The following is a 25,966-nucleotide window of genomic DNA, read 5'->3' as shown; positions in this document are numbered from 1 at the left end:
GCTATTTGATTGCGGCCCCTGACAGATAAGGTGCAAAGACCCTGTCTGACGCACTCTGGTGACCTGTTTGTCTAAGAAACCATCATTTCAAACCCAGTGTGAGTGTCTGAGCCTCAAGGGACTATGTGTGCCAAAAGTGGAAAACTATTCAACACTTATCTGAACAAGGCTTAGCACCAACATGCACCAACATTAACGCAACACTCAAACCAAATCTATGTTGCTTCATGTGACATTCACATATCTGAAGTCCACTGAAAAAGCACACGACAAATTGTAACACACTTCAAACAATCACACATCGCAGCTTTGCTGACAAGGAATGATTGATTTTTAACTAGAGCCATTATTGATCCTTATCCAGGATGTAAATGAAAGCCTCCTCGACATGGCTCCTGACAGCCCGCGCCTGTTCTATTAGGGAGATGAGAGGGAACGTGTGGAAAAATGAAGGCCATCTGTCTTGATGGTGCCATGATGTAAACAACTCAATTTTTCAAGATATGACGAACATTGGACTGTCATAACACCAAGACCCTCAGTCTCTGTGAAGCAAAACTTGGCAACCTCTGACTGATTTCGGCCCATCAAATCTTTTTTAAGACACAACTTTATACTTATTTTATGCAGTGATCGTCTCAGATAATAAAAGTTCCAAAGGTCGGTGGACTCTGCCTCTGCAAATTACAGTAGCAGAGTAACATGCTCGACTTGAAGTGTATGCTCAGTTAATAATATCCTACATCACAGTGTCGACACTGAGCACATGCCCTTATTATCCCACTCAGGGCACAAGGACAACTCCTCCTTCAGACATATGCTGCAAGCATACAACCCTATGTGCTCTATCAAGTGCCCACTTACTCAGTCAATAGCCCGCCTCATCAGGCAGGTTAGGCAAATGTAACTACAATTACTTTATATTGTATTACTGACAAAAACTCAGAGAATATGGAGATTTCTTGGAGAGGTTGACTACAAAGCAAAGGGAACTTTTTCAACAGAAAATTGAGTCATTGGAGAATAATCCATTGATTTTGCAGCAAACTTTCTCAGATAATATACCGCTATAGGGACAATCCAGAACAGTTTTCTGTGCAGTTTGAATAAAAACACAGAATCATTTAGGTCTGCCCTGATGGGTGTAGGTCATGTAAAAACAACTGAAAAGTGATCATAATATGAAACATTACATTTAGTTAAACATATTCTTATATTTAAATAAATATCACCATGCGATGGGATCTTTCCAATGGCAATGCTAAAACAGGCCTTTGAGTTTTTTTGGTGTTTATATTTCTGGATGTGAGACGGTGGAAAGATTTTGTCAACCCGCTAGCTTTGAAACCGTGCCAGATGAAGTCAAGAAACTTTAAGTGTGTGTGGTTGAGATCAAAATAAAGGTCAAGTTTGAAAAGGGATGTTATCCGAGCAAGGGGCGAGAGGGCCATTGGCCTACTATACTTTATGCCCTCTGGCTGGTAGAAGCCTATTGCACATATACGGGCATTATATCAGAAAGGCAATAGTTAAAGTAGTCACTCTGTGTTTTGGCCACTTTGCATCACCAGGTAATGTTTGGCACAAAAAAAGGGGAGAATGTTTTCCAAAAATCCAATATGGGCTCAGGAGCACTTAACAGAGGAGTACATCCATTGGCATGTATGCAAGAGATTGCTATGCACTTTGATTTAATATTTATATTATGAGAACATGCTTTTTCTGAACTGAATCAACATCTCAGGAATTTCCAGAGGAAATGCTAATTTAGCCAACGCCTGAGAACTTGACATTTTGTTAAATTGCTGCAATGTACCACTTTTGTTGGCCCTACTGCAGACATCACACTTTTTCACCTATATTGTTCACACAAAAAGATCAATAAACAACTCGCCTTGGATTTCACAACCATCAGCTCTACAGCAGAGAAAATATGGAGATAACTTAACGGACAATAAACTATAGTTTTACGTCACATTTATTCACCTCTACAGAAAGAAGAAGTTAAGTTTTATCTTGAGGCATTCAGAGGCAAGGTTAAATCTTTCAAGCAATTTGTAAATGAAAATAAAGCGCTTTATGATTATGACATGTCAATAGTGACCATTTCTGTTATGTGGTGCTTTATGTGCCACAGCCAACTTCAAGGTAAAGCCTTTACGCAGCAATTCAAGCAGTGTTTTCCCTATGTCGTAACCTAAAGAACATAGTTACTCTGTTAAAAATGAAATGCTCTAAAATGTTTAAAGCGATATGTAGTGTTGTGTAAGGAGAAACTGCAAAACTATACTCAGTATCCAAGAAGTCAGGGTACATTTTCATAATGATAGGCAATTATAGAAAAACATTCTGTCACTGTGGACTCACTTAAGTATGATTGTTACTCCTGAGTAGGATGTTACTTCAATACACAGTACAAGAGATACAATTCCTGCAAATCCTTATGTACGGAGTTTCTGATGCTCACAGTCAGAGAGAAGGACTGCGGTCTGCACCCAGATGGCTTATGTGCATTTATTAACTACTTGCATGGGTGGGCAAACATTTAAATGGAAGGGGACATCAATGGCACTGGAAACGTTTTCATTATAGCTGTGATGTCCTATCAGAAATGACAAGGGAGTTGGTTTATGTGTCTGTTTTCACTGCCAATAAATAAACCATGCTCTTCCCTCTGTCAACAAAATACTCAGTTGCAAAATCCCAATTGTATACAGCATAGAACCTAAAACAAGAATATAGTCTGTTTCCTACAAATTAGTGTCTGTTATTGTACATTTAGTGCACATGAATTACAGCAGTGACCTTGCATCCTCACAACATGTTAAATGCTTATAATGCAAAAAGTATCATTTTAATTATAGTATACATCTTCTTACAAATAGCAGAGCAGGGGGTTTTGCCACATGAGCTGAGGTTGTCTTCTCTTTGGTAGCGCAGTAAGTGTACAATGGCTGCCACTACGAGGGTATCAGTTGAACAATTTCCATTTTAATTGTGAGAAAATGAAACAATTTATTCTCTTAGAAGTGGGGGAAGTGTTTGTTTTTCACAATTCAGTCATCATCCGATTGAATAACTCCACTCTGTAACTCCGCACTGGATTGGATGGCCTATTTTTGAGCAGGCAAAACGCATACCCTCCCCCCCCCCTCAAAAAACATGTGATAGGATCACACAGCCTCAAGCATGTTTTAATGAGGCTGAACAAAAATAACTCTTTTTGCTTTCCATGGTGTGTATAGATTTGTTAACAGAAAAATAAATGGCCTCCTTGACTCGGTTTAGCTCTCGGTCTCTCAATATTTTTTTAAAGCAACATTCAAATATAAGGCCTCTACCAACACAAATTTATATAAGGCTTTGAATCCGTCAAACCCATGGGTAAAGTAAGAAGGAAATCACCTTGTCTACTATTCCGCCCAAAGCAAGTTCCCAATCACATTTGTGTCTGATCTGCTCACACTCCAGCCCTCTGTCAACACTCACACCATTTCCGCTGGTAATTTATACCCCCTGTCAGGTTAGTGGATTGAATCTGCAAGACAGTATCCAACTGGTTACTGGCAGAAAGACAGGCTCCATTAAAGCCCAACTTTTGTTCCAGCTTTTGGGTGGCAAATTGTCACATATTCAGCGGCACAGCAGCATAGTTTTACTGCTTCAGCAGCAATATTGCTCAATGTCTAAATGAGGAATGGCTAAATGTTTTCACATCAAGGAAATACAGTTAAATACACATTAGAGCAAAGATCCCATTTCATTAGCACTTGTTCCAAAGAACACTATCTGATGTGATCTTTGTTTGAGTTTTGGTACACAATTCTTTAACTGCGTGTATAGAATTGTTTATCAGTGTGCACTGTGCAGAGAGGATACTCGGGACGTGCAAACATACAAAGGATTTGAACAATCATTTTTTGGATGATCTCTCCTTTGATTTTAGGTAGAACTGAATAATGATTAAATAGAAATGTGTGTTTCTTTTTTTATATACATTTGTATTCTCTGGGATGTTGAGAAACAGTATTTTGATCGCCCTGTCTGTTGTGCCAATTCAAATTGCTAATATGTGAAAACCTATTTGGCTAAAAACTCAAAGCACCAAAATGCAATGCCTGTATTAAATACATTAATTCAATTCCCCCTTTTACCAACTGTATGCTTAGCCCACAAAAATGCCTTCTTTAATGGTGCATTTCTCATCAAAGCCAATCATTCATTACAGCCTACAGCTCAAAAACAAAACGTTAACCAACTGTGAGAACTTCTGTACAGGACACCGCATCTGAAATCTCACATGAATCACTACCACAGGCCAAAACCTCAGCAGCCTGTAGTGTTTGCGTCACTGTGTAGAGCAATAACACAACATTTGCAATTTTAAAGGCAAAAAGGGACTTTCGGTATTTAGCCTACTCAAGACCTCCATATATGACGTTACACAGCAAAAACAGAGCCACTGCAGGGATGACTTAGCCATTAATAAGGCCATTTACAGAACAAGACAGACACAGACACCGAAAGAGAAAGTAAATCCAACTCACGATGTCTGAAGATGACATTTCTTCTCTGTGCAGTCTAGGAGGCGAAAAGGAGCACTAGCAGCTAGGAAAACTAGCCAAATCTAACTATAAGCCAGGGTAGTTTATTTTGAAAAACGTTGCACCTTTTAACTCTCATGACTTGTTTGCTATGAGGCCAAACTACAAGTTATGTGACTTTGTAATTACTTCCAGAGCTCATGACCGGAGTCGAGATTATTCTTACGGTAGAAAACACTTGGAATCACCGTAGCTCCCTCAGCTAGGTACTTGACATTAAGCTAGTCGCTCATTAACGTCACCTGGGCGTCTTCACCGGACTGGCTGATTCGACACAACTGTCAAAGTGCGACACAATTATACAAAACAAAGGTAAAATGGATTTAATTAACAACAGATTGCAATTATTCATTGACTTACCGTTATCTTACAAACTACATTGAGTGATATTTTTATTTGTTGTATAATTTGTAATGCATATTGTGTTGTCTTCACTGCAGTGTAACAACTGAAGCTATCCAACAAGTTAAACTCTGATGCAATAACCAGGAGTCTGTGTCGTAGTTAACATTTCACTGTTGTTTACTGAAGATTCCAGCATTACATGGCAGAGTGAAAACTGCAACAAAACAAAGTTTGACATTTTTTAACATAAAGTTCAGCTTCACATGAAGTCTTATGAAATATCCTTGTAAATACATGTAAATAAAAACGATCTTTTAAGACTATTATTACCTTCTCTTTCAACTTTAAACTTAACTTAATCTATCAATTATTTAACTTAACAATGAGTTTTACTTACGACTTTGCTTCTAGCATCTTTCACGGTCAGGAATTCTTAAGTATTAACTGTTTTCAACAGATAGGAACTGAGTAGGAAGTAACTGATGACAAGGCAGGAAGTGGTAAGGAAGTTACAGGAAATTGTATCAAAGTAAAAGTTTGTATTCTTTCTCAATGTGTCAAAATAAAAGTCAAAATATATCGCCCTAATGGCGACACACTCCCCGCTGTGACCACTGTGAGGTCACTATACTAGCATGAACATTACATTCAACTAAGATCTACAACTGAAACATCAGTTCTTATGAAGAAGCAAAACCGTTTCCGTCACTGGTCTAAGGTAAGTCTTTGGTTGGCCTTGGTTTGCTGTCTTTAGTTCCACCTTACGGACTCTTCCATCTGTTCCTGGAATAGCCTTTGTGACCACTGCCAAAGGCCAGTTGTTGCGGGCAGCTTGGTTGTCTTTGAGGAGGACGATGTCACCGTCTTGCAGGTTCTGGTGGGACCTTGTCCATTTCTTGCGGCTTTGTAAGGTTGACAGGTACACTTGTCTCCAACGGTTCCAGAACAAGTTGGATAATGCTTGTACTTGTCTCCACTGCTTCGTGAGGAGGTCTCTGCCTGTGAAGTCACCTGGAGGTGGTGGGACGCCCACTTTCTGCGTTAACAGCATCGATGGTGTGAGGATGAATGGATTCTCGGGATCATTCGATACTGGAACTAGTGGTCTTGCGTTCAGAATTGCTGTCACTTCTGCCATTAGTGTGCACAGAACATCATGAGTTAGGCGAGTGCTGTGTTCGCGGAGCGTCGAATCCAGGATTCTTCGGGCTAACCCAATGAGGCGCTCCCATGAACCCCCCATGTGTGAGGCATGAGGCGGGTTAAACACCCAGGAGCATCCTTGATGTTGCAGATACCTCTGCACTGTGCTGTCTGGTTGATCTGCACTCAGCCCAAGTTCTTTGCAAGCCCCAATGAAATTTGTGCCGCAGTCTGACCTCAGTTGTTTGGCTGGTCCTCTTATGGCAAAGAAACGCCTCAATGCGTTTATGCAGCTTGAGGTGTCCATTGAGGTAATCACCTCGATGTGAACTGCCCTGGAGCTCATGCAGCAGAATAGTATGGCCCAGCACTTGCTCTGAGGTTGTGTCCCTCTGGTGCGTCTGGTGGAGACGTGCCAGGGTCCGAAGACATCCAGTCCCACATACGTGAAGGGAGGGCAGGTTGTAAGGCGTTCTGTGGGCAAATCTGCCATTTTTTGTTCCTGCATCCGTCCTCTAAGTCTGCGACAGGTGATGCACTTGTGAATAGTTGAGTTAACGAGCCGCTTGCCTCCCAGGATCCAGAGCCCAGCAGCTCGTACAGCACCTTCTGTTAACTGGCGACCCTGATGCTTTACTTGGGCATGGTGGTATCTGGTGAGAAGCAAGGACACATGGTGTTCTTTTGGGAGAATGACAGGGTTCTTTTGTTCAATGGACACATCTGCATTCTTCAGTCTGCCTCCAAGGCAGAGGAGGTCATCCTGTAAGACTGGGTTGAGAGAGCGTAGGCAGCTGCTTAACGGAACTTGCTTTCCTCTCTCCAGAGCTTCAAATTCCTTCACAAAGGTATTCCTCTGAACAGCTCTGATGATGACTTCTCTTGCTTGGGAAAGCTCATCCACTGAACGAGGTAAGTCACAGTGATGCCATCCCTTGCACTTGCCTGTCGGAGTGCTGAAGGATCTCCCTATATGAATAAGGAGTGCGATGGCTCGTTGGAGAGTGTCGAATGTGGAGAACCTTTCAAAGCGCTCTGTGCTGAGAACTTTCCCTTGTAGATCAGTAATGTAGCTCTTCACCGCTGGACGGACCTCTGCATCTGACTCTGGTGAGACTATGCTGAATGACTGAGGTATGACTGAGGCAGGGTCTGGCTGAACAGAGGGCTTGCGCAGGAAGGTTGGTCCGTTGAACCATAAGAATCGCAGGTAGTTTCTGTGCTTTTCGTCCACAAGGAAGCAGTAAAACATTTGTTGAATGTCTGCCATCACAGCGACCTTGTCCTTTCGGAACCGCATGAGCACTCCTAGAAGGGTGTTGTTCAGATCCGGTCCAGTCAAGAGCACGTTATTCAAGGAGATCCCAGACTGTTGGGCACTTGAATCAAACACTACCCTGATTTGATCGGGTTTCTGTGGGTGATACACGGCAAAGCTTGGTAAATACCAGCACTCTTCTTCTCTTAGCTCTGGTGCCACCTCAGCATGGTTGTTTTTCAGCAGTTTACCCATAAATTCCACGTATTGCTGTTGCATTTCTGGCTTTCTTTTGAATTGGCGTTGGAGTGAGCCAAACCGCTTGAGTGCTTGCTCGCGGTTGTTGGGAAGCTGTTGCCTAGGTAGTCTGAACGGCAATGGAGCAACCCAGCTGTGTGAATCGTTTCTGTAGACGTCTTTGTCCATCATTTTGAGGAAAGTTTCATCTTCGATTGAAGGTGCTAGCTTATTGTCCTGTTCCGTGCAGTCAAACACATTTTGACCCAGACTGTGTTCCTTAGCTCTGGGTGGTAAGGCACTGTTTCCTGGCAGTCTGTCGTGAAGTTCCTCTTTAATGTGCAAAAGGCTTGTGCATGGCTGGAAGAGTGAGGGCCGATGACAGTCGACCATGGCCGTCCGGAAGGAACTGACGTTCGGCTTGTGTGTGCTCCCTAGACAGACTTCTCCGACCAGCACCCAGCCTAAGTCAAGGCGTTGTGCGAAGGGTGCATTGGCGGGGCCATTTATTTGTTCCCTTACTTTGTGTGCTCTGATTGCGTCTCTCCCTAGCAGCAGGAGGATTTCAGCAGTGGGGTCCAGCTTTGGGATGTGTTCTGCTACCTTTGACAGGTGAGGCTGATGCAGAGCGGCATTTGGTGTGGGAATTTCAGACCGATTATCAGGTAAGTCATTACACTCAGTGAGTGGTGGTAAGGGAATCCTAACTTTTCCATTGAGGGACTCCACGATAAAATCTGATGCCCTTCTGCCGAAAGTGTCTACTATACCAGAACATGTTTTCAGTTGGTAAGGATATGGCTTAGTGTGGATGTCAAACTTGTCAAAGAAACTGGACTTGGCCAACGATCGGTTGCTTTGGTCGTCTAACACGACGTAGGCCTTGATGGCTTCCTCTGGGTGGTCTTTCTGGTACACTCTTGCCAGGCATATCTTGGAGCATGACCGTCCGACTTGTCCTGTACCACATACTGCTGTGCAGCTTGCGCTAACCTCACTGGTGTCGTTCACCTCTTCTCCCTCCCAGCCATGCTGTGGCGAGGTCAGAGGAGTCGTGAGGTGCGGTGCTGGTCCTGGGTGCATAGCTGAGATATGTCGGGTGCTGTCACACTCAAAACACTTAACAATTGTAGTGCAGTCCTTTGCCATATGGTTGGTTGAGCTACAGCACTTAAAGCAGATTCCGTTTTCTTTCAGAAATACCTTTCTGTCATCAAGAGTTTCGGCTCTGAAGGCTTTGCACTTCTTCAGTGGGTGGGGTTTTGCATGTATTGGGCAGATCTTACTCGGATCACTAGAGACATTTGACTCTGTGGGAGTGACATTGATCTTGTGAACTGCAATGGGTTTCTTGAAGGTTTTAGGAAAGGCACCTTCAGCTCTGACAGATGACATTGTGGTGGTATTTAAAAAGGCAAAGCTAGGGTCATTTCTCTTCTTGGCCTCATAGCATATGAGTTTCGTGAAGTAATCAAACGGTGGGAACCGTCCTCCATTTGCTTCTTTATACTTAGAACCGGCCGAGATCCATTTTTCCTGGAGTCCATAAGGCAGCTTGGTCACTATGGGTTCAATTCCGCGTGTCGTGTCCAGGTAGGACAGGCCTGGTAAGTAGCCATCTTCTTTAGCACACTGCACTTCCATAAGCAGGTCAGCTAGCTCTCGTAGCTTCAGATTTTCCTTGGCTGAGACTCTGGGAAATGCATCCAGTCGGGTAAAGAGGGCCTTTTCAATCACCTCTGGGGCTGCATAACACTCCTGAAGACGTTCCCAAGCTTTCCCCAGTGCTATTTGTGGACTTGCTATGTGCACTGCACGGAGACGTTTCACCTGGTTGCTGGACTCTTTTCCAAGCCATCGCGTCATCAAGTCCAATTCCTCAGTGGCTGTGAGACCAAGTCCTTGAGTGGCATTTTTGTATGATGACAGCCAAGCACGATAATTTTCAGGTTTATCATCAAACTCGTACAAACTTGTATTCACTAGGTCACGCCGAGCTAAATATTGTGCCAGGTGTTCAGTTGCAGGCATACTTTGAGTATTTGTTGGCTGGGGGTTGAAGGATGGAGCTCCAATATTCAAGTCACTGATCTGCGAGGTAAGAGTCTTGGGAATAACCCGCGGACCTTCTCGGGTAAATGGATTCTGGCTGACTGACTCTTTGGCTGCTGGTGGCGCATAGTCTAAGTCATAGTCTGTAAAATCCACATTGTTTGTGCTGTCGTATGAAAAAACAGGCGGCTGATGGCGTGAAACAAAGGGGTTGTTCGGGCTATAACTGAGAGTGGCATAGGTAATTGGTTGAGTTGGTGGCGAACTAGCCTTCATGGCTGTTTGTTGGACGGAGTTAGTGGAATGGAAGTGAGTTTGGATGTATTCACTTGTCCGTTCAAGTTTGCTTTGTTCTGTTGAATTTGTTTCATCCAGCACAATATAATTGTTGCTTCCTGAAACTGCTGATTCCCAGACAGCTGCTACGGCTTCAGCTTCTGCTGCTTCACGGCAGATGGCTAGTGTTTCAGCCTCAGTCTCTTTTTTCACTTTTTCTATCCTAGCTTTGGCTTCTTGCTCAGCATATTCGGCACGCACTTTAGTAGCTGCTGCTTTTGCTCGTGCACGAAGTAAAGCATTGGTTGATGAGGCAGATGAATGAAAGCTGCTTCCACTTTTTCCTGATTTATTAGATGTAGTTTCCATCTTGACTCGTTATTCAATGCTAACTTCTCAGTCTTTTCACTGTGTTGTCTTCACTGCAGTGTAACAACTGAAGCTATCCAACAAGTTAAACTCTGATGCAATAACCAGGAGTCTGTGTCGTAGTTAACATTTCACTGTTGTTTACTGAAGATTCCAGCATTACATGGCAGAGTGAAAACTGCAACAAAACAAAGTTTGACATTTTTTAACATAAAGTTCAGCTTCACATGAAGTCTTATGAAATATCCTTGTAAATACATGTAAATAAAAACGATCTTTTAAGACTATTATTACCTTCTCTTTCAACTTTAAACTTAACTTAATCTATCAATTATTTAACTTAACAATGAGTTTTACTTACGACTTTGCTTCTAGCATCTTTCACGGTCAGGAATTCTTAAGTATTAACTGTTTTCAACAGATAGGAACTGAGTAGGAAGTAACTGATGACAAGGCAGGAAGTGGTAAGGAAGTTACAGGAAATTGTATCAAAGTAAAAGTTTGTATTCTTTCTCAATGTGTCAAAATAAAAGTCAAAATATATCGCCCTAATGGCGACACACATATTATTTATTTTATGATTGCAATAGACTACTCTTTTTCAATAAAGCCAGACCATCAACATTTTTGTGGTAGATTTTCTGTTTAACTTTTGATTGATATTTTTCTTTTAGCCTATGGATAAACATTTTATTCATTTATTTATTAAATGCTTTATAGACTTATGGTGCTTATCAATGCAATTAACCAAGGGCTGAATGACATAACAGTCAAATTAAACTGAAATGTATTATTGCATTGATGTTATGTACACCTCAACTGCCAGAAATGTAAAAACGACCAGGATTTTAACGTGTATTTATCCATTCAGATTTATGTTTGTATTTAATTTTCTGATTTTAAAAACAGCGGGCTTTGTGCATTTGGCCAAATCCATAGTGCAACATTTTTTCTATCATTATTAGAATCAATACCCATTATATTATTCTCATTTTTTCCAGGGCACAAATGTGATTGCAGATGCAGACATTTTACAAAACTGTGGGGGGATGGGGGGGGTGGGGTGGGGGGGGTAATGTGAGTCAGCACTGGTAATCAATTTTTCTTCCGTGATCAAAATGGTCAGTGTGGCTCCAGCCTTTCAGCAGCCTGCAAAGAACACCCTATTCTTTGCAGGCAGACAATTTGCTATCCGTCACACTCCAATAAGTCCCTTTTAGCATAAGGTAGTATATCCCACCTCACCCAATTAGCACGTGAGGATCCGACAAAAGATTTTCTGCGTTCAAAACTTGAACAGGACTACCTACTCTACTGTACATGTGTATGAGTATGGACAATGATTGAAAACAGTGAGCATGGCCTTTATAATATCTAATGAGGCGCTAAGTTGGTAAAGTTCCCTCACTGGTAAAATAAAAAGCACCACATGTGCAAATTTACTCTAAATCATCATTTAATGTACAGCCTGTTCGACTCTATATAAGACAAAAGAGGCTTATTGAGCACTGCAGTGAAAGGAAGGTGTGTAGAAAATGTTGTTTAGTGTTACATTCATTGTATTCTTTTATATATATATATAATGTTCTTTCATATACCATTCTTCTGAATCCGTTTAAATCTTCTGCCACTCTATCCTCTTAAATGACTTTAAGGTAAAGAAGTTTCTATTTTATTGTTACCTACTGCAAAAGCTGTGAGTGAAATGGCTGTTTGGTCAGTAGCTGATTTGCTTCCAACACTGCCTTGACCAGACCACTTAAAGTAAGTTATTTAACATTTTCAGATTGCCTCATTGCTGCCAACAATGTGTCACTGAAATTGTTTATTATTGTAACCGGATGTATACAACACTGATGACACTTGATGCCGGACGGAAGAAAAATGCGGGTTTGAGCGTTGGTCTCCTCAGCGGACAGAATCTGAATAAAAGAGTGAATAGGGGAATTACTTGTGGTTTTATACATTAAACACACAATGATTAATTCTCCTTATTGACGCTATAATACCCTAAGGAGGGAGATGACCCAATGCCACGTATACACTAAACTGACTGGAAGTACTGTTACGACTGGAGGCGACCAATAGGAAGAGGCGACCTCTGGACAAAGAGCAATGCAACAAAGGAATCGATCTCTTTTGCTCGGACCCTCGGACAGTGAACACATCGTGAACCCTATTCATGTTTTGGGCCTGTTCAAGTGTGTTCTGAGCTACTGGGCCACAGCTGTGAAACTGCTGCATCCATTATTAAATACTCCTTTTAAAACTTACAAGAGGAGGTTTGCTTCGTTTCTTTTAAATTGACTTCTGGGCTTCGAATAAAAGAACATTTCCTACAGTCACCCACTGATTTAGCAATTAAACCCAACATACATGTACCAGCTGAGTACAATTTTTCAGTCAGAAAGCCGTCATTATCTTCAATTATGCACAAAGGCTACTCAGCGTGCTAAGGCCTGAAACCACCAGCAAAAAAAAGTTTTGGTACATAATTCTTTAACTGCGTGTATAGAATTGTTTATCAGTGTGCACTGTGCAGAGAGGATACTCGGGCCGTGCAAACATACAAAGGATTTGAACAATCATTTTTTGGATGACCTCTCCTTTGATTTTAGGTAGAACTGAATAATGATTAAATAGAAATGTGTGTTTCTTTTTTTATATACATTTGTATTCTCTGGGATGTTGAGAAACAGTATTTTGATCGCTCTGTCTGTTGTGCCTCTCTTGCTTTTCCGATTCTTGACAAAATATGTGGACATGAAAAAGAAAAGAGACAGACATGAGCCTTAAAAATATTGTCTATCCTTCCTACAAAAGTAAAACGGAATTGCAATGTTTACTTTTACTACTTTTGGAGAACACTCATGTTGATCAATATATATATGTCTTAAAACCATATGGGAAAAACAAATAGTCAAAACAGAAATAAAACAATTAAACTATCAGCAACATGACTTGTGCAGTATGGTAGAATAGATCTTAATTCTGTTTTAATAATCTTCCTAAACTATGTTTATCGTGGGCATTCGGGACCAAAATGCCAATTCAAATTGCTAATATGTGAAAACCTATTTGGCTAAAAGCTCAAAGCACCAAAATGCAATGCCTGTATTAAATACATGAATTCAATTCCCCCTTTTACCAACTGTATGCTTAGCAAAAAAAAGGAGCTATCTTCAAGAAAAGAATAAGTGAAATAATAAAATAAAACAGGTCTTGCTTGCATTGTCTCTCCAAAATGGACGTTATTGTCCCATTGTCGATAAGAGTGTCTGGTAGACAGAATGTGAATATATCTTTAGTGATATTTTGAGCAAGGAAGAGTGCCTTTCAAAGGCGATTGCGGTTACTAGGCAACAAGCAGCAGAACCAATTGAGGACTCAAGTAAAAAAAAAAGTTTCCCTCTATCCCTCTCTCTAAATCATGCAGTCTGCTTCCCTTTCTCTCGTACAGTATCTCTCTGCATTTCACACGTGTAAGTCAGTGCTTTGCCTGCAACCAAAATCCCCGCTGAATAGGGGTTTGACCATAGATATAGGATTTAACCCATTTCTTATGCTCACGTGTAGGATTTGTGTCCAATTGAAACTGAAAGGGAAAGCTTAGATAGTAGAGAGGGTACACAAGTGTTGAGGAAAATCGGTGTTTGCATGCTTCTGATAGCGCCCTGGTTCCCTTTTTGCAACCCCTGTTAAGATGCATTTAGGGCTGAAAAGCAAAAGTACACGATGTAGAGGCAACGTTTCACCGTGGAAGAAAACTGCTGAGGAGAATTTGCGTAATAAGCATTATATATAGCAGATTTCAATGTATTGTTTGTTTTTTTTCAGCTATACTGTTGAAACACTTTTGTTCTTTGCCTTTGCAAGAACATAGTCAATTAGCCACGCAATATGGGCACAGTAATTGAACACGGAGCTGTGATGACACGCTCACCAGTCATTTGAATCTGGACATTGTTTTTCTGTTGTCTCACTTGTCATTGGAAGATATATAAACTGATGATCATCTTCTACAAAACATCATAAACATTTTAATAACCAGTGTGGAATTTAACCCATTCCAATTATTGCCAACACTGCCTTTTTATGGCTTTAAGGAAGAGACTTCCATTAAGAAAAGAGTGTAATTTCTGAACTGGATTCATATTGCTGCTGATGATTTGGATGGAAATGAAAACCCTTCACTGTTGTGTGTTGGTGAATATCTCTGCTTGGTTTGCAGTTAATTTCCTGCTTTTGTTTTGTTTGCACATCCTCTCTAAACGACTCACACCGTGTACTGGGACAACTATCGACTGGTAGCAGAATAAACAGTGACTGACTGCTGGGAATGGATAATAACTCCATGAGCATCCTCTAAGCGTTTTTCCCCCTAACTTCAAACAACAGCCACTTCCTTTGTAACAAAAGCAAAAACATGCTGTTCAGTTTTTTATTTTGTTTGGCACCTATGACCTAATAATCGATCCATTCATGTCTTGAAATTTGGATTTCTGTCAAAATCGCTGTTACATCCTCTTAAAATGTTTTGTTTGGGGATCCATTTGACACTTTAGGAAGATATGGAAATGTAATTTTTGTCAAGGGGATAAAAAATAGACTTTAATCCAATTTAAAGTCTTATCAAACAGAAGGGTCTTATTAAATAACAAAGGGAAGCAATTGGCTGTGCACTCAGTTACAGAAAAAAAAGGTTAAAAGGAGTCTTGTGCAAAAAAGAGAGAACTCCTGTCTATTGGCTAGAATCAGACAACATAGGGAGGCTGAAATAATATGTGGTTTTAAAATGAATGCTTGAGGTGTATTAATCAGCTCTTTGGCATCAATATGGCACAGGCTTTATAAAGCTGCTGAACCACAAAATGTGTCTTAAATCATGTCAAAAGTTTTAAAGAGCAGGTATACTTAAATAGTTGTATTCCTCTCGTCACATAGTTTTCTGATTTAGATATTTGTTGACACTGCTTTACAATTCAACATTCTAGCCTCAGAACACAAATGGGAGTAATTTTTTCTCTTTAATTCAACACTATAATTAATCTTATACGATGAGACTTCTGAGTTTGAGTCAAATCGTGCCCAAGGTAAAAAGACTGAGTCACAATTTCAGACACCATCTTGTTAAATGTCAGGAATTTGGGTTAGCTTTGAGTATCTGCTGTTTTGTCATCACAGTGCCAGAAAATTAAGCTTTGTGTACGTTTTTCAAAAAGTAAACCTTCCGATTATGAGGACACAAAGGAGATGCCAGTTTGCACCTCAGGGGGGTCAGTTAGAGTGCATGGCCTTTCAAAATTCTTTGACCTACAATTACAGGCATTGTCTGACTCATATTGTGCTTTAAGATTGCATTGGATGGCAAAGCAACACATTATTTTTACGTATACATTCAAGATGATACAGCATGAAAAACAACATGAAAAGATGCCAGGGATGAAGCCATAGTAGATCATATGTTGACAAATCTCTTATTTCTTGTTTTTCCTGAAATAGAGACAAATTTGTACATTTTCCTCATAACATTTTAACAATCCGGGCGGTGCCGACTCAGTGTTTCCTCTTGATTTGATTTGACTTGTTTGTCTTTTGCCCAGGGCATACACTGTTTTATATAGATAACAAATCACTGAATTTAACCAAATGACAAAACAAACACTACAAACATATTTCTCATAACAGTGCAAATGACTAACTGCAATGCATTCAATGTAATCCTTCACATGCAAATTCAGTGTTTGGTTTACACCAAGCTGCAATCTCAAGCTGCAAAGGGAATCCAATGCAGAAGTACCTTAAACATGGCCTGTCTAACAAACTTGGAAGCTGGTTTCACAACTGTTTTCAATATACAACAACGTGGTTCAACCAATGAATTGTTATATTGTGAAAAGTATCTAAACAGACCCTTCAGTCACTTCACCTTGGCCTCAGCAGGGTCTGCCTAAATATTAAATGAAATATTGCAGAAAACTATCTGTGGCAGTTGAGCATCAGCATTCATGATATGACTGAATCAGTTCAGGGCTTTTTAATATATCAATGTGTTATGAGTAGAAAATACAATTAAAATGTTCCTTTTTGCTAGTCAGATGAACTGCCTTGTGCCATGTCTTGGGGCACAACATCAGTAGGAGATTTTGCTGAGTCTCAAACACTGACATCTGTGCTCACAAAAACAAGATTTCTCTCTGGGCAAGTTATTCGAGGTCTTCCCATGTAGTGATTCTTAACATAGCCCACAGACTTTTTTTTTGTTTTTATCCATCTAAGGGTTCAGGCCATGATTACACATCAGAAACTCAAGCCTATTTTTTCACAAATTGAATGTTTCATTTCATTTTATTTCATTGCAATCATGCTCAGTCAGTCACTCAGAGCAACAAGAAGGTACTGCAAGTCTCACTGGTCTGTAATGTTTGGTACAAAGGTTCATCCAAAAGACTATCTTGTTTGCTTGGACAATACTCTGTACGCGATTTGACTACAAACTGCAGCCCACCATCAAAGCCCAGAACAATTATGCATGCCATATTTAGTGTGGGCACTTAACAGGTTGGTTACACAACAACTGACAGCAGGTGTGAACAGTACTTCCTGTGCATGCAGAGTGAGAAGAGAGAGAAGGGGCCAAACAAGAGGTTCGCTTTTAAAACAAAAAGTGTTTTAACATTTGCCAAAAAAATAACCAGCAAGTGAGCACCAGGGTTAATTGTGCAACAGGTGGACTGTCCACTTTAGACCAACCAGCTGCCTGATATATTAATACATATTCAGAACCTGAGGACGTTTTCTAAAATATAACATCAACACTGCAACTCCAAATGACAGCCTGAAGCCTCACATAGAAAAAGAAAATCCTTTAGAACTTTTCTTTTCAGATGATTTTTATTCTCATGTAAATGAATGTCTGGCTTTCAAATCACGAGCAGTTTGTCATTTTAAATTGGCTGGTTTGAATATAATTCAGTACAAATATTCAAGATATGTATTCAGAATGCACAAGTGAAGTTTATGTATGCATTCTATGGAATTAGAAAAACCTTACCATGGTCCACACACAGTTCCTGGCAGAGTTCAATGCCCTCTGATCTTGGAGATATTGACAATATTTTAAATATGAATCATGAAACGAGAAAGGGATTTACATGATAGTATTCAATGTGCAGGTATTGCTTTGTATTTTGGAAAGATTCATTCTTTTATCCTTCTACTAAATGAGTTGCACTAAGTTGCATTTGTTAGGCAGGGTTAGGATTTTCCTCCCATGAGGAGTGTACTGTCATCATGCTGTGAATACAGTTGTCTGTTATTTGATTTGAATACATTTGGGCTAAATAAATCTTAGATCATTTTGATACAAGCAATGGTTTCACTTCCTCACAACGGTGAACACCCCCCCTATTGATGGTCTCAAAAACAAACAGCAACTAATGTTTTGAGTGGATGGGGCTATCCCTTTTTCAAACAGTAAAAAGTAAGTATGTATTCTGTCTAAAATACAGTAGGTAGGGTCCATAAATAGCCAAGTGTTTGTGTGTTCATAACTGCACCTAGTAGCAGAATTATTATGACTGACAAAAACAATAGAATGGAAGTATTGTTTAAACACATTTGAGGCTGTATACTTGAGGAGAACTTTCTGTTGGCACTATTGTGAACCTTATAAGTGTTTTTTTAACTGGGAAGCTTTCCAGCTACGAATTCTAATTAAGAACAGTGATGAGGCTGCTGCATCAGAATCAATCAACAATAATACAACACGCCAGCTCTCAGCTGCTGTGACTTATGTAAAGGTTTATCTTATTGTGTTTTTTTTTTTACAGTCTGTCCTTTAGGCTGAAAAAGTTGAATGCATGTTTTATACACACTTACAGACATTTCTGTACAAACAACAGTTAAAATAAGGTCTGAGATTAGTTTTTGTGCTGCTGCTGCTACTGCTGCTGCTACTGCTGCTTCAAAAAATGAAATAAAATCCATATATTCCAACCCCTTAAGTCAATGAACATTTGTAATGCACAGGTTGAAAATAATATGTCTTCTGCTCACTCTAACTCCTCTGCTATGGAGATGGAAACGAGTCCTGAAGGTATTCTTGTTTGCCAAATCCTTTTTTTACCCAAACCATGCTCCTTTTGTGTGAAGCATGTGTGGGGAATAAACTATATCAATCACGAGGCATCAGCAGTCAAGCTGTCAATCATGAGAATGTATTTAGGTTAAGCCACAACAGTGGTATACAGGTTCAGAATGCAACTTCATGTTTAAGCTCCCTGCAAGTGAAACACAGTTATGGGGTAAAACTGATTTAAGAGGAAAAATTCAAATAAATGTCAAACACTGATGAGGTATGAAAGTTATTGCTCTGCTGTTGTTGGAAAACTTTGGATACTTGGCTTTTTCCCAGGATAACCCGCATAACACTGTTCAGACTAGATGCAATAACTCCAGTAATGATTTAAATGAGCCCATAGAGATTATTCTGGCCTCTTCTTCGCACCATCCATCTCCAACACACCTGCAGTTCTGATTGAGACCTGTCTTGCCTGCCAAATTAGCCATTTCCTTAATTTGTCTTCAGCCAGTGTTTAGCTATAGACTAATGGATCAGTATCATATCGAGCCGTTCGCTAATGCCTTTGCAAGCAGACTGCAAGCCGAGGATCAAAGAGGAGGGAGTTTGTGGAAATTTGGTTCGTCTGTATTCTCTTACGTGGATACTTTCAAGGCTGAGGGCTGGTCTTTGGGAATATCTATGAAAGTCCCAGAGTTGCAAGTGATTGCCGATTGTACTGAGATTTTGCATGCTGTTGTTGTGACTCTTTTTACACTTTCTTTACACAAGCTACAATGAGTACCTTGTGTAATCATTCAGTATGTTGTATTGTATGAGTGTTGGTTGCATATAAAAAATAACACACTGGCTAGTTATCATAACCTTGTTGTAAGCAGCTCACAACAGATTATTAAATATATTTTTGTTATTATATACATATTATATGTATTATCAGTACGTTTCTTGTTAAGACCACAAGTCTTTGTACCCTTATTCTTTTTGTTTCAGCCTGCTGTTTAGATGATTTGTGACTCTGGAGACAGATGCTGCTGCTTTTTTCATGCCTCGAGCAGAAGATGGCATCAAAGCAGGTTTTTGTTTCAATCAGCTTCTGTCAAAGTTCAAACGTTTATATACTGCTTGCATTTGATGTTGAATTCAATGCGTGAAACTACAAAAATGTTTGGAGCTGAGCCAACTTTTGTCTAAGAGATTATATGTCTATTATCAGCACAAAAGATGATGGCAGCAATGAACAATGCGACTGATTGACTGTCATGATCCTTGTTTCGTATCTGTCATGTCCTTGTGTTGTGTTTTATTTTGAAATGTTTTCCCCTCATGTCATGTTAAGCTTCACTTCCTGTCTGCGTTTCCCTCCTGTGCCTGATTGTGTCATTGTGTTCACCTGTTGCCCCTGTGTTTGTCCTCCCCCTTCCAGCTGTCTCTTGTCTTCTGATTACCCATGTGTATTTAGAGCCTGTTGCTCTTTTGTCTGTTGTTCGGTCGTCGTCATTTCTTCCCTGATCTTGTCCAAGATACCTGCCTGTCGCCCTTCATGTCTGGAGCTAAGTGTTTTTCATGTCCTGTGTTCCCCTTGCTACGTGTTTTCGTCAACAGCTTTTGAATAAAGCTCGCTTTTTGTTTGGACCCTTACCTGCCTCCCCTTGATTTACTGCACTTGGGTCCTGTTTCCCCAACCCTGGAATTGACAGCACAGTGGAGAAGAAAAGCCCATAAATACGGTATTTATCAAAACTCGGCTATGAAATCAGCCCAAAATAAATTTATTTTACAGAGGTAATACATTCCCTCTTGAATACAATGCAAATGTTGCTCAAGAAAACTGCTATCTTAATACTCAAAATATAAAAGCATACAGAACATACCATTTTTTTACAGAGCTTGAATGGAAAAGAAGGAAAAATCATATATACATATATAATATATATATATATATATATATATATATATATATATATACACACACAGTATACAAAATGCAATGATAAGTAATGCATAAGCTACATATTGGTCATATACTGTAACCCATTATGTCAAACGTATGCACATACAGATAGGATAAATCCCAGAGAACTGTTTTACTGCTAAGAGCCTCTGCAGTGAAATTGGGCTTTTTCATTTCAAATGAACGCCCTTTCATCAGAGGGTGACGCATTTGATGCATTAAGTGTGATTGAAGGGTCAGGCATGGACCATTGCCTGCAGCATAAGATGCTTCTGGCTACAGCCAGCATGAGCTGGCTTTTCTTCGTCAACAAATTCATAGTAGCAAGGAATCTGGGGCAGGGACAAGACTGTTTTCCATACTGGCAAGACTCCTGCATTAATTTTTTTAGGCATCTGCTTCCTGGGATAGCTCAATATGTCTCCAAGCTGTGGCACAATGTAGGCTGCACGGAAAGCTCTCGTCCACCCAACCACAGCAGCCTGTGAATGTTCAGAAGAAAATGATGGCCAATGCATCATGACAATCAAACAGCTCAATAAAAGAAAAGAGCTCCACAGAGAAAAGGTCACAAAGAGTCAGCTTCTGATGATGAATAAGTGCAAGCATGGTGTAGTCGCACCTGCTGCAGTGTGAGTTGATGAATATCTGGCTGTCATTGAGGCAGACCCACAGGGAAACATAATTACAACTCTTTAATTTTCTCCATCTTGAGTGTGGCTGTGTGTCCCACTGAGGGCCTGCGTTGATCTGGATTCATCACATGGCTATTACCACAGGTCATAGCTCCTGCCCATGCTGCTCTACCCTCTCCCACCTCCCCCTCTTATCTTCTACTGGATCAAGGGCAATGACTGCTGGAATTAATCTGTCATTCTCCGGGAGATTGCATTTTTTGATTAGAATAAAGCAATATAAAGTATTTTTCACAACTTAGTCAAATCAGAAGCAACATGGAATGAGGAAAGGCTTCCTGAGTCATTAAACAGGATGAGATGGAGAAACTAGCAGGAAGTCGATTAAAAACGGTTGTTTACTAATAATTTCAGATCATTCTACAAATGTTCTACATTACCTGAATCCTCTACTGACCATTAGTTTTCAAAATGTGATTATATCAGTGTTGGATTTTTTCCAAATGGCCTTTGGCAAGGCAGTTGTTTTCAAATGTATATTAAAAGTAACCTTGTAGCTTGAATGAAGAGGGGGAAATATATTGACATTTCTCCAGTTAACCTTTTTGATTAATACGGGAAGTCTCAAGACTCTGTGGAAAGTTTTGAAAGTTAATTTGGCTTAAAAGGACTTTTCAGTTAAGCCTGAAAGCTGTAAACTCCAACCATCTGGGATTTTATGCACTTTGAAGTAAATGCTAGAAATTATATGCAAGTATATACACACACATGCAAATACCCTCGTTAAAGAATAATTTAGCTTTTAATACCTCTGCTTTAATAGTGTTCATATGTCATTGATTAAAAAGGCACACAGTTGCGAGCTCTGCCAAACATATTGATGTAATCGATGCAGCGAATCCTTGGGATGTCAGAAACTTGTAACCAAGACTCAGACCATCTGCTTCCTCAACAGCAAATGTCAAATGAATGAATAAATATGCTAAATGGCATAGGAACACTGTTTGTCAACAGGACAACACCCACACAGACAGTGCAGGAGTTATGAGCCAAAGTCGCTCTCTGTGAGGACTCTGAATAGCACACTGAGCTGACCAGGGAGAACATTATGAGGCCGGCTTGTTCGTAAGGAACTTAATGAGCATGACGGTGAATACAGTTCTGCAAGTTTCAAAATAACATGCACATACAGAATTCTAATCTAATGTGATTTTTTTTTTTTGTCAATGTATTTTTATTGAGGTTTCAAACATAGACATAAACTAGCCCTTGAGACAACACATAAGAAATTGAGACAAAAATAACAACAAATGATTAAATATAGACACAAACAAACACAAAACAACAAAATTATATTAAAAAATAATTTAAAAAAACCATCCACAGTGATTACCCAATTACTTCACATCTCAGTCAGAGTCAAGTGACACCGTCAGCTGTTCTACATAAGAAATGAATGGACGCCATGCTACATCAAATTTCCCCATTGATCCATTCAGTGTGTATCTCAGTTTTTCAATCTTAAGAAAAAACATAACATCACAGATCGATCCACCAACTGAAGGCGGGCGGTCACTTTTCCAGTGTAAAGAATGAGCCGCCTCGCTAGGAGGGAGGAGTAGGCCATACAATTTCATTGTGGCTTTCGTAGAGGAAGATCCTCCATTTGTACACCAAAAATTGCAATAAAAGGACAAGGATGAATAGTGAAACCTGAAATTGCTGAATATAACTTGAATATCCTTAACCTGCATTGAATATTACTATCTTTGTATAGATAATATTCAATTTATGTTAAAGGTCCCCTATTATGCAAAATGCACCTTTTATACATAAATATGTGTCCCCGGTGTATAAGTTAATCACGGCAGCGTTTAGCTGCGTATCTTTTCCCGGTAGAAAACTTTCACAGAGGAGGGAAAACCATAACATCACAGATCGATCCACCAACTGAAGGCGGGCGGTCACTTTTCCAGTGTAAAAGAATGAGCCGCCTCGCTAGGAGGGAGGAGTAGGCCATACAATTTCATTGTGGCTTTCGTAGGGAAGATCCTCCATTTGTACACCAAAAGTTCCAATAAAAGGACAAGGATGAATAGTGAAACCTGAAATTGCTGAATATACCCCGAATATTGACGACCAAAATACTGTTAAACTAGAGCATGACCAGAATGTATGATAAAGTGTGGCAGGTGCTTGCTTACACCTATCACACATAGGGCTTACCCCTGGAAAGATTTTGGATAGTTTAACCTTGGACATGTGAAGCCTATGTACAATTTTAACCTGAATAAGGCTATGTCTAGCACAAATGGAGGAAAAGTAAATTCTTTGTGCTATCCCATCGATCCTCAGATATATTTGTATTCATATCCTTTTCCCAATTTTCTTTTATGATGGAAAGGGAAGAACCTTCCATTTCAAATATATTTGTGTATAGCCTTGATATCGTCCCCCTCACGTCAGATGGGGTTTCAAGGATCAAATCAAGCGGTGATTTTGGTGGTAGTGAAGGAAATTGAGTAAAGTAGTTCCGTACAAAATGCCTGACTTGTAAGTATCTGAAAAAATTATGAGCTGTTAAAGAGAATTCCTGTCTAACCTGATCAAATGACATGAAGATGCCATCCTTGTATAACATCTTTATACTCGACACTCCATTTTTAAGCCACTGAGTAAATGTATTATCCAAAAGAGAGGCAGGGAATAAGTGATTGGCTGTGATGGGAGAATGAACAGACATGGAGACTAACCCATAATGTTTTCGGAACTGAGACCAGATTTTTAAGGAGTCACGCACTACTGGATTCCGGCAGGGCTGGGAAAATGTAAGGGAATAGAGGAACACAAGAGAGCAGAACGTGAGATGGGACAACAGGAACTATATTCGATTTGCAACCAGCCTGGGAGATCCAGACAGGACATATCCCATCGCCAACACAACAAGCTCCTAATATTGGCAGCCCAATAGTAGATTTGAAAGTTAGGTAGAGCCATCCCACCATGTATTTTAGGTCTTTGCAGGAACAACTTCCTGATAGGTGTTTAATTATTCCAAATAAAGGATGAGACGAGACTGTCAGAGTTTTGATCTAATGTGAATTTAATAAAATAAATATATCCTTAACCTGCAATGAATATTACTATCTTTGTATAGATAATATTCAATTTATGTTAAAGGTCCCCTATTATGCAAAATGCACCTTTTATACATAAATATGTGTCCCCGGTGTGTAAGTTAATCACGGCAGTGTTAGCTGAGTATCTTTTCCCGGTAGAACATTTTCACAGAGGAGAGAAAACCATAACATCACAGATCGATCCAGCAACTGAAGGTGGGCGGTCACTTTTCCAGTGTAAAAGAATGAGCCGCCTCGCTTGGAGGGAGGAGTAGGCCATACAATTTCATTGTGGCTTTCGTAGAGGAAGATCCTCCATTTGTACACCAACAATTCCAATAAAAGGACAAGGATGAATAGTGAAACCTGAAAGAGAGAGCTGCATGCGCTCCAAAGGGGCGTGACCAGCTTCAGCTCTGCTCAAATTTAAAGCGACAGTCACAGAATCAGCACCTTTGGAACAGGGCTGAAATAGAGGGGTATGAGGCATGGCTACAATGGGTGATCTGTATGGTGTTTTGAGCAAAACACTTCACAGATATGTTTTGTATAGATACTGCCCTACAATATAGTGTTCAAATATAGTATAACAGGAGACCTTTAAAACTACCCAATATGCAAGCATGGAAAAAAGTAATCACAACCTTACGCGTAAAAGCAATACATTCAAAAGTACAGTAGTAAGAGTACTCAATAGACCGAAAAAGTGTGAGTGTGATGTATTGTTAATCTATCAATATCGTGTAAAATTAGACTGTTGAGGTGCAGGCAGCATTTTACTGATGCGAACAGCAGGTTTTCAGCGAGTTCGAATTACATCATGTTCAGTTTGTAACCAAATTGTTAACCAAAAAAAGTCCTGCCTCCTTGAGAACACAAGATAAGTCTGATGAATAATGAGGTGATTAATGAGAAAATAAGAATAATTCAAGTTCTTTTTCGCAAATGTGGTATTTCTTTAGACTTCTCTAATCTTAAATGATTTGTAAACATATATGGTGATTTTATATAATTTTCCCTAATCAATTATTTAAATGAAACCATTTCAGTTTCTTTTCAAACCAATATGTCTCTTTGGATCCACAAAAACAGCAATGCAATGTATGAAATAACATATATATTTCATATTTACAAGGCAAACTTAATCTCAAGAGCAGCTAGGTGCGTGGTGTGTGTGTGCTTTTCAGTTTGAAACAGACAGAAAAGCACACCCAAAGGTGAACAAGAAAAAGTACTGTTAACATAGCCACTTGAAAAAACAGCTTTTGGAGAATTGTCATCCAGGATAATCAAAGTTTGGAGTGTTTGATATACTAATTTTTGTAATAGAAAAACTGACAGAACTTTAAAAAAGTCATTTTTAAACCTATGTGCTCTACTCCTGATTGCTTCCTCTGAATGACATCTCACCGTAAGGTTCATCTACACTTACTGAACGATGTCAGCTGGCCCTCATTTAAAATCATCTGGCAATTCTCCTGAAGCACGGGAGACGAGGGCGTCAGGGAGTAGAGATCAGTGCCTTTGCTCGATGAAAGGAGCACTTCCTATCAAAAGCTGCCTGAGATTATTGCTGATGACACATCAGCAGGGTCAATAGGAGGAAAGTGTCCTCCCTGGGCCAATTGACTCACTTAATCAAGATCCGTGTCGGAGCATCGCACTACACGAAGCAGACTCTGATGATGTGAGGATGGTTCACCTTGGATTGGGCCTTTTTGAGAGGTGAACATACTCTTGACGTAAACTAATTTAAGCATCTCAGAGGGGCCATTGTGAGCAGATTACTTACTAGGATGTGGTCAAATCAAATCATAACATATATTCATTTCTTGCCAGATGAATGTGTATGTGACAATCACAGTACGCACAGGTTCTTATTCCAAAGTCAAAT

The 25,966-nt window shown here is 39.9% G+C and overlaps 1 protein-coding gene across 1 annotated transcript; it reads right to left on the bottom strand.

The window, feature by feature from the left end:
* Window positions 1–5,108: 5,108 nt before the first annotated feature.
* Window positions 5,109–10,837, bottom strand: LOC134860115 (uncharacterized). The gene is made up of 3 exons (XM_063876957.1): window positions 10,646–10,837; window positions 5,347–10,462; window positions 5,109–5,163 (listed from the first exon to the last, which is right to left on the bottom strand). Exon 2 carries the CDS (start codon window positions 10,282–10,284, stop codon window positions 5,623–5,625), a length of 4,662 nt encoding a protein of 1,553 aa, XP_063733027.1. The 5' UTR covers window positions 10,285–10,462; window positions 10,646–10,837; the 3' UTR covers window positions 5,109–5,163; window positions 5,347–5,622.
* Window positions 10,838–25,966: the final 15,129 nt, after the last annotated feature.

The sequence above is a fragment of the Eleginops maclovinus genome, chromosome 23 (genome assembly GCF_036324505.1).
Source record: "Eleginops maclovinus isolate JMC-PN-2008 ecotype Puerto Natales chromosome 23, JC_Emac_rtc_rv5, whole genome shotgun sequence".
Classification (NCBI taxonomy): domain Eukaryota; kingdom Metazoa; phylum Chordata; class Actinopteri; order Perciformes; family Eleginopidae; genus Eleginops; species Eleginops maclovinus.
The sequence above is the reverse complement of the archived record's forward strand: the minus strand, read 5'-3'. Positions and strand labels throughout refer to the sequence as shown.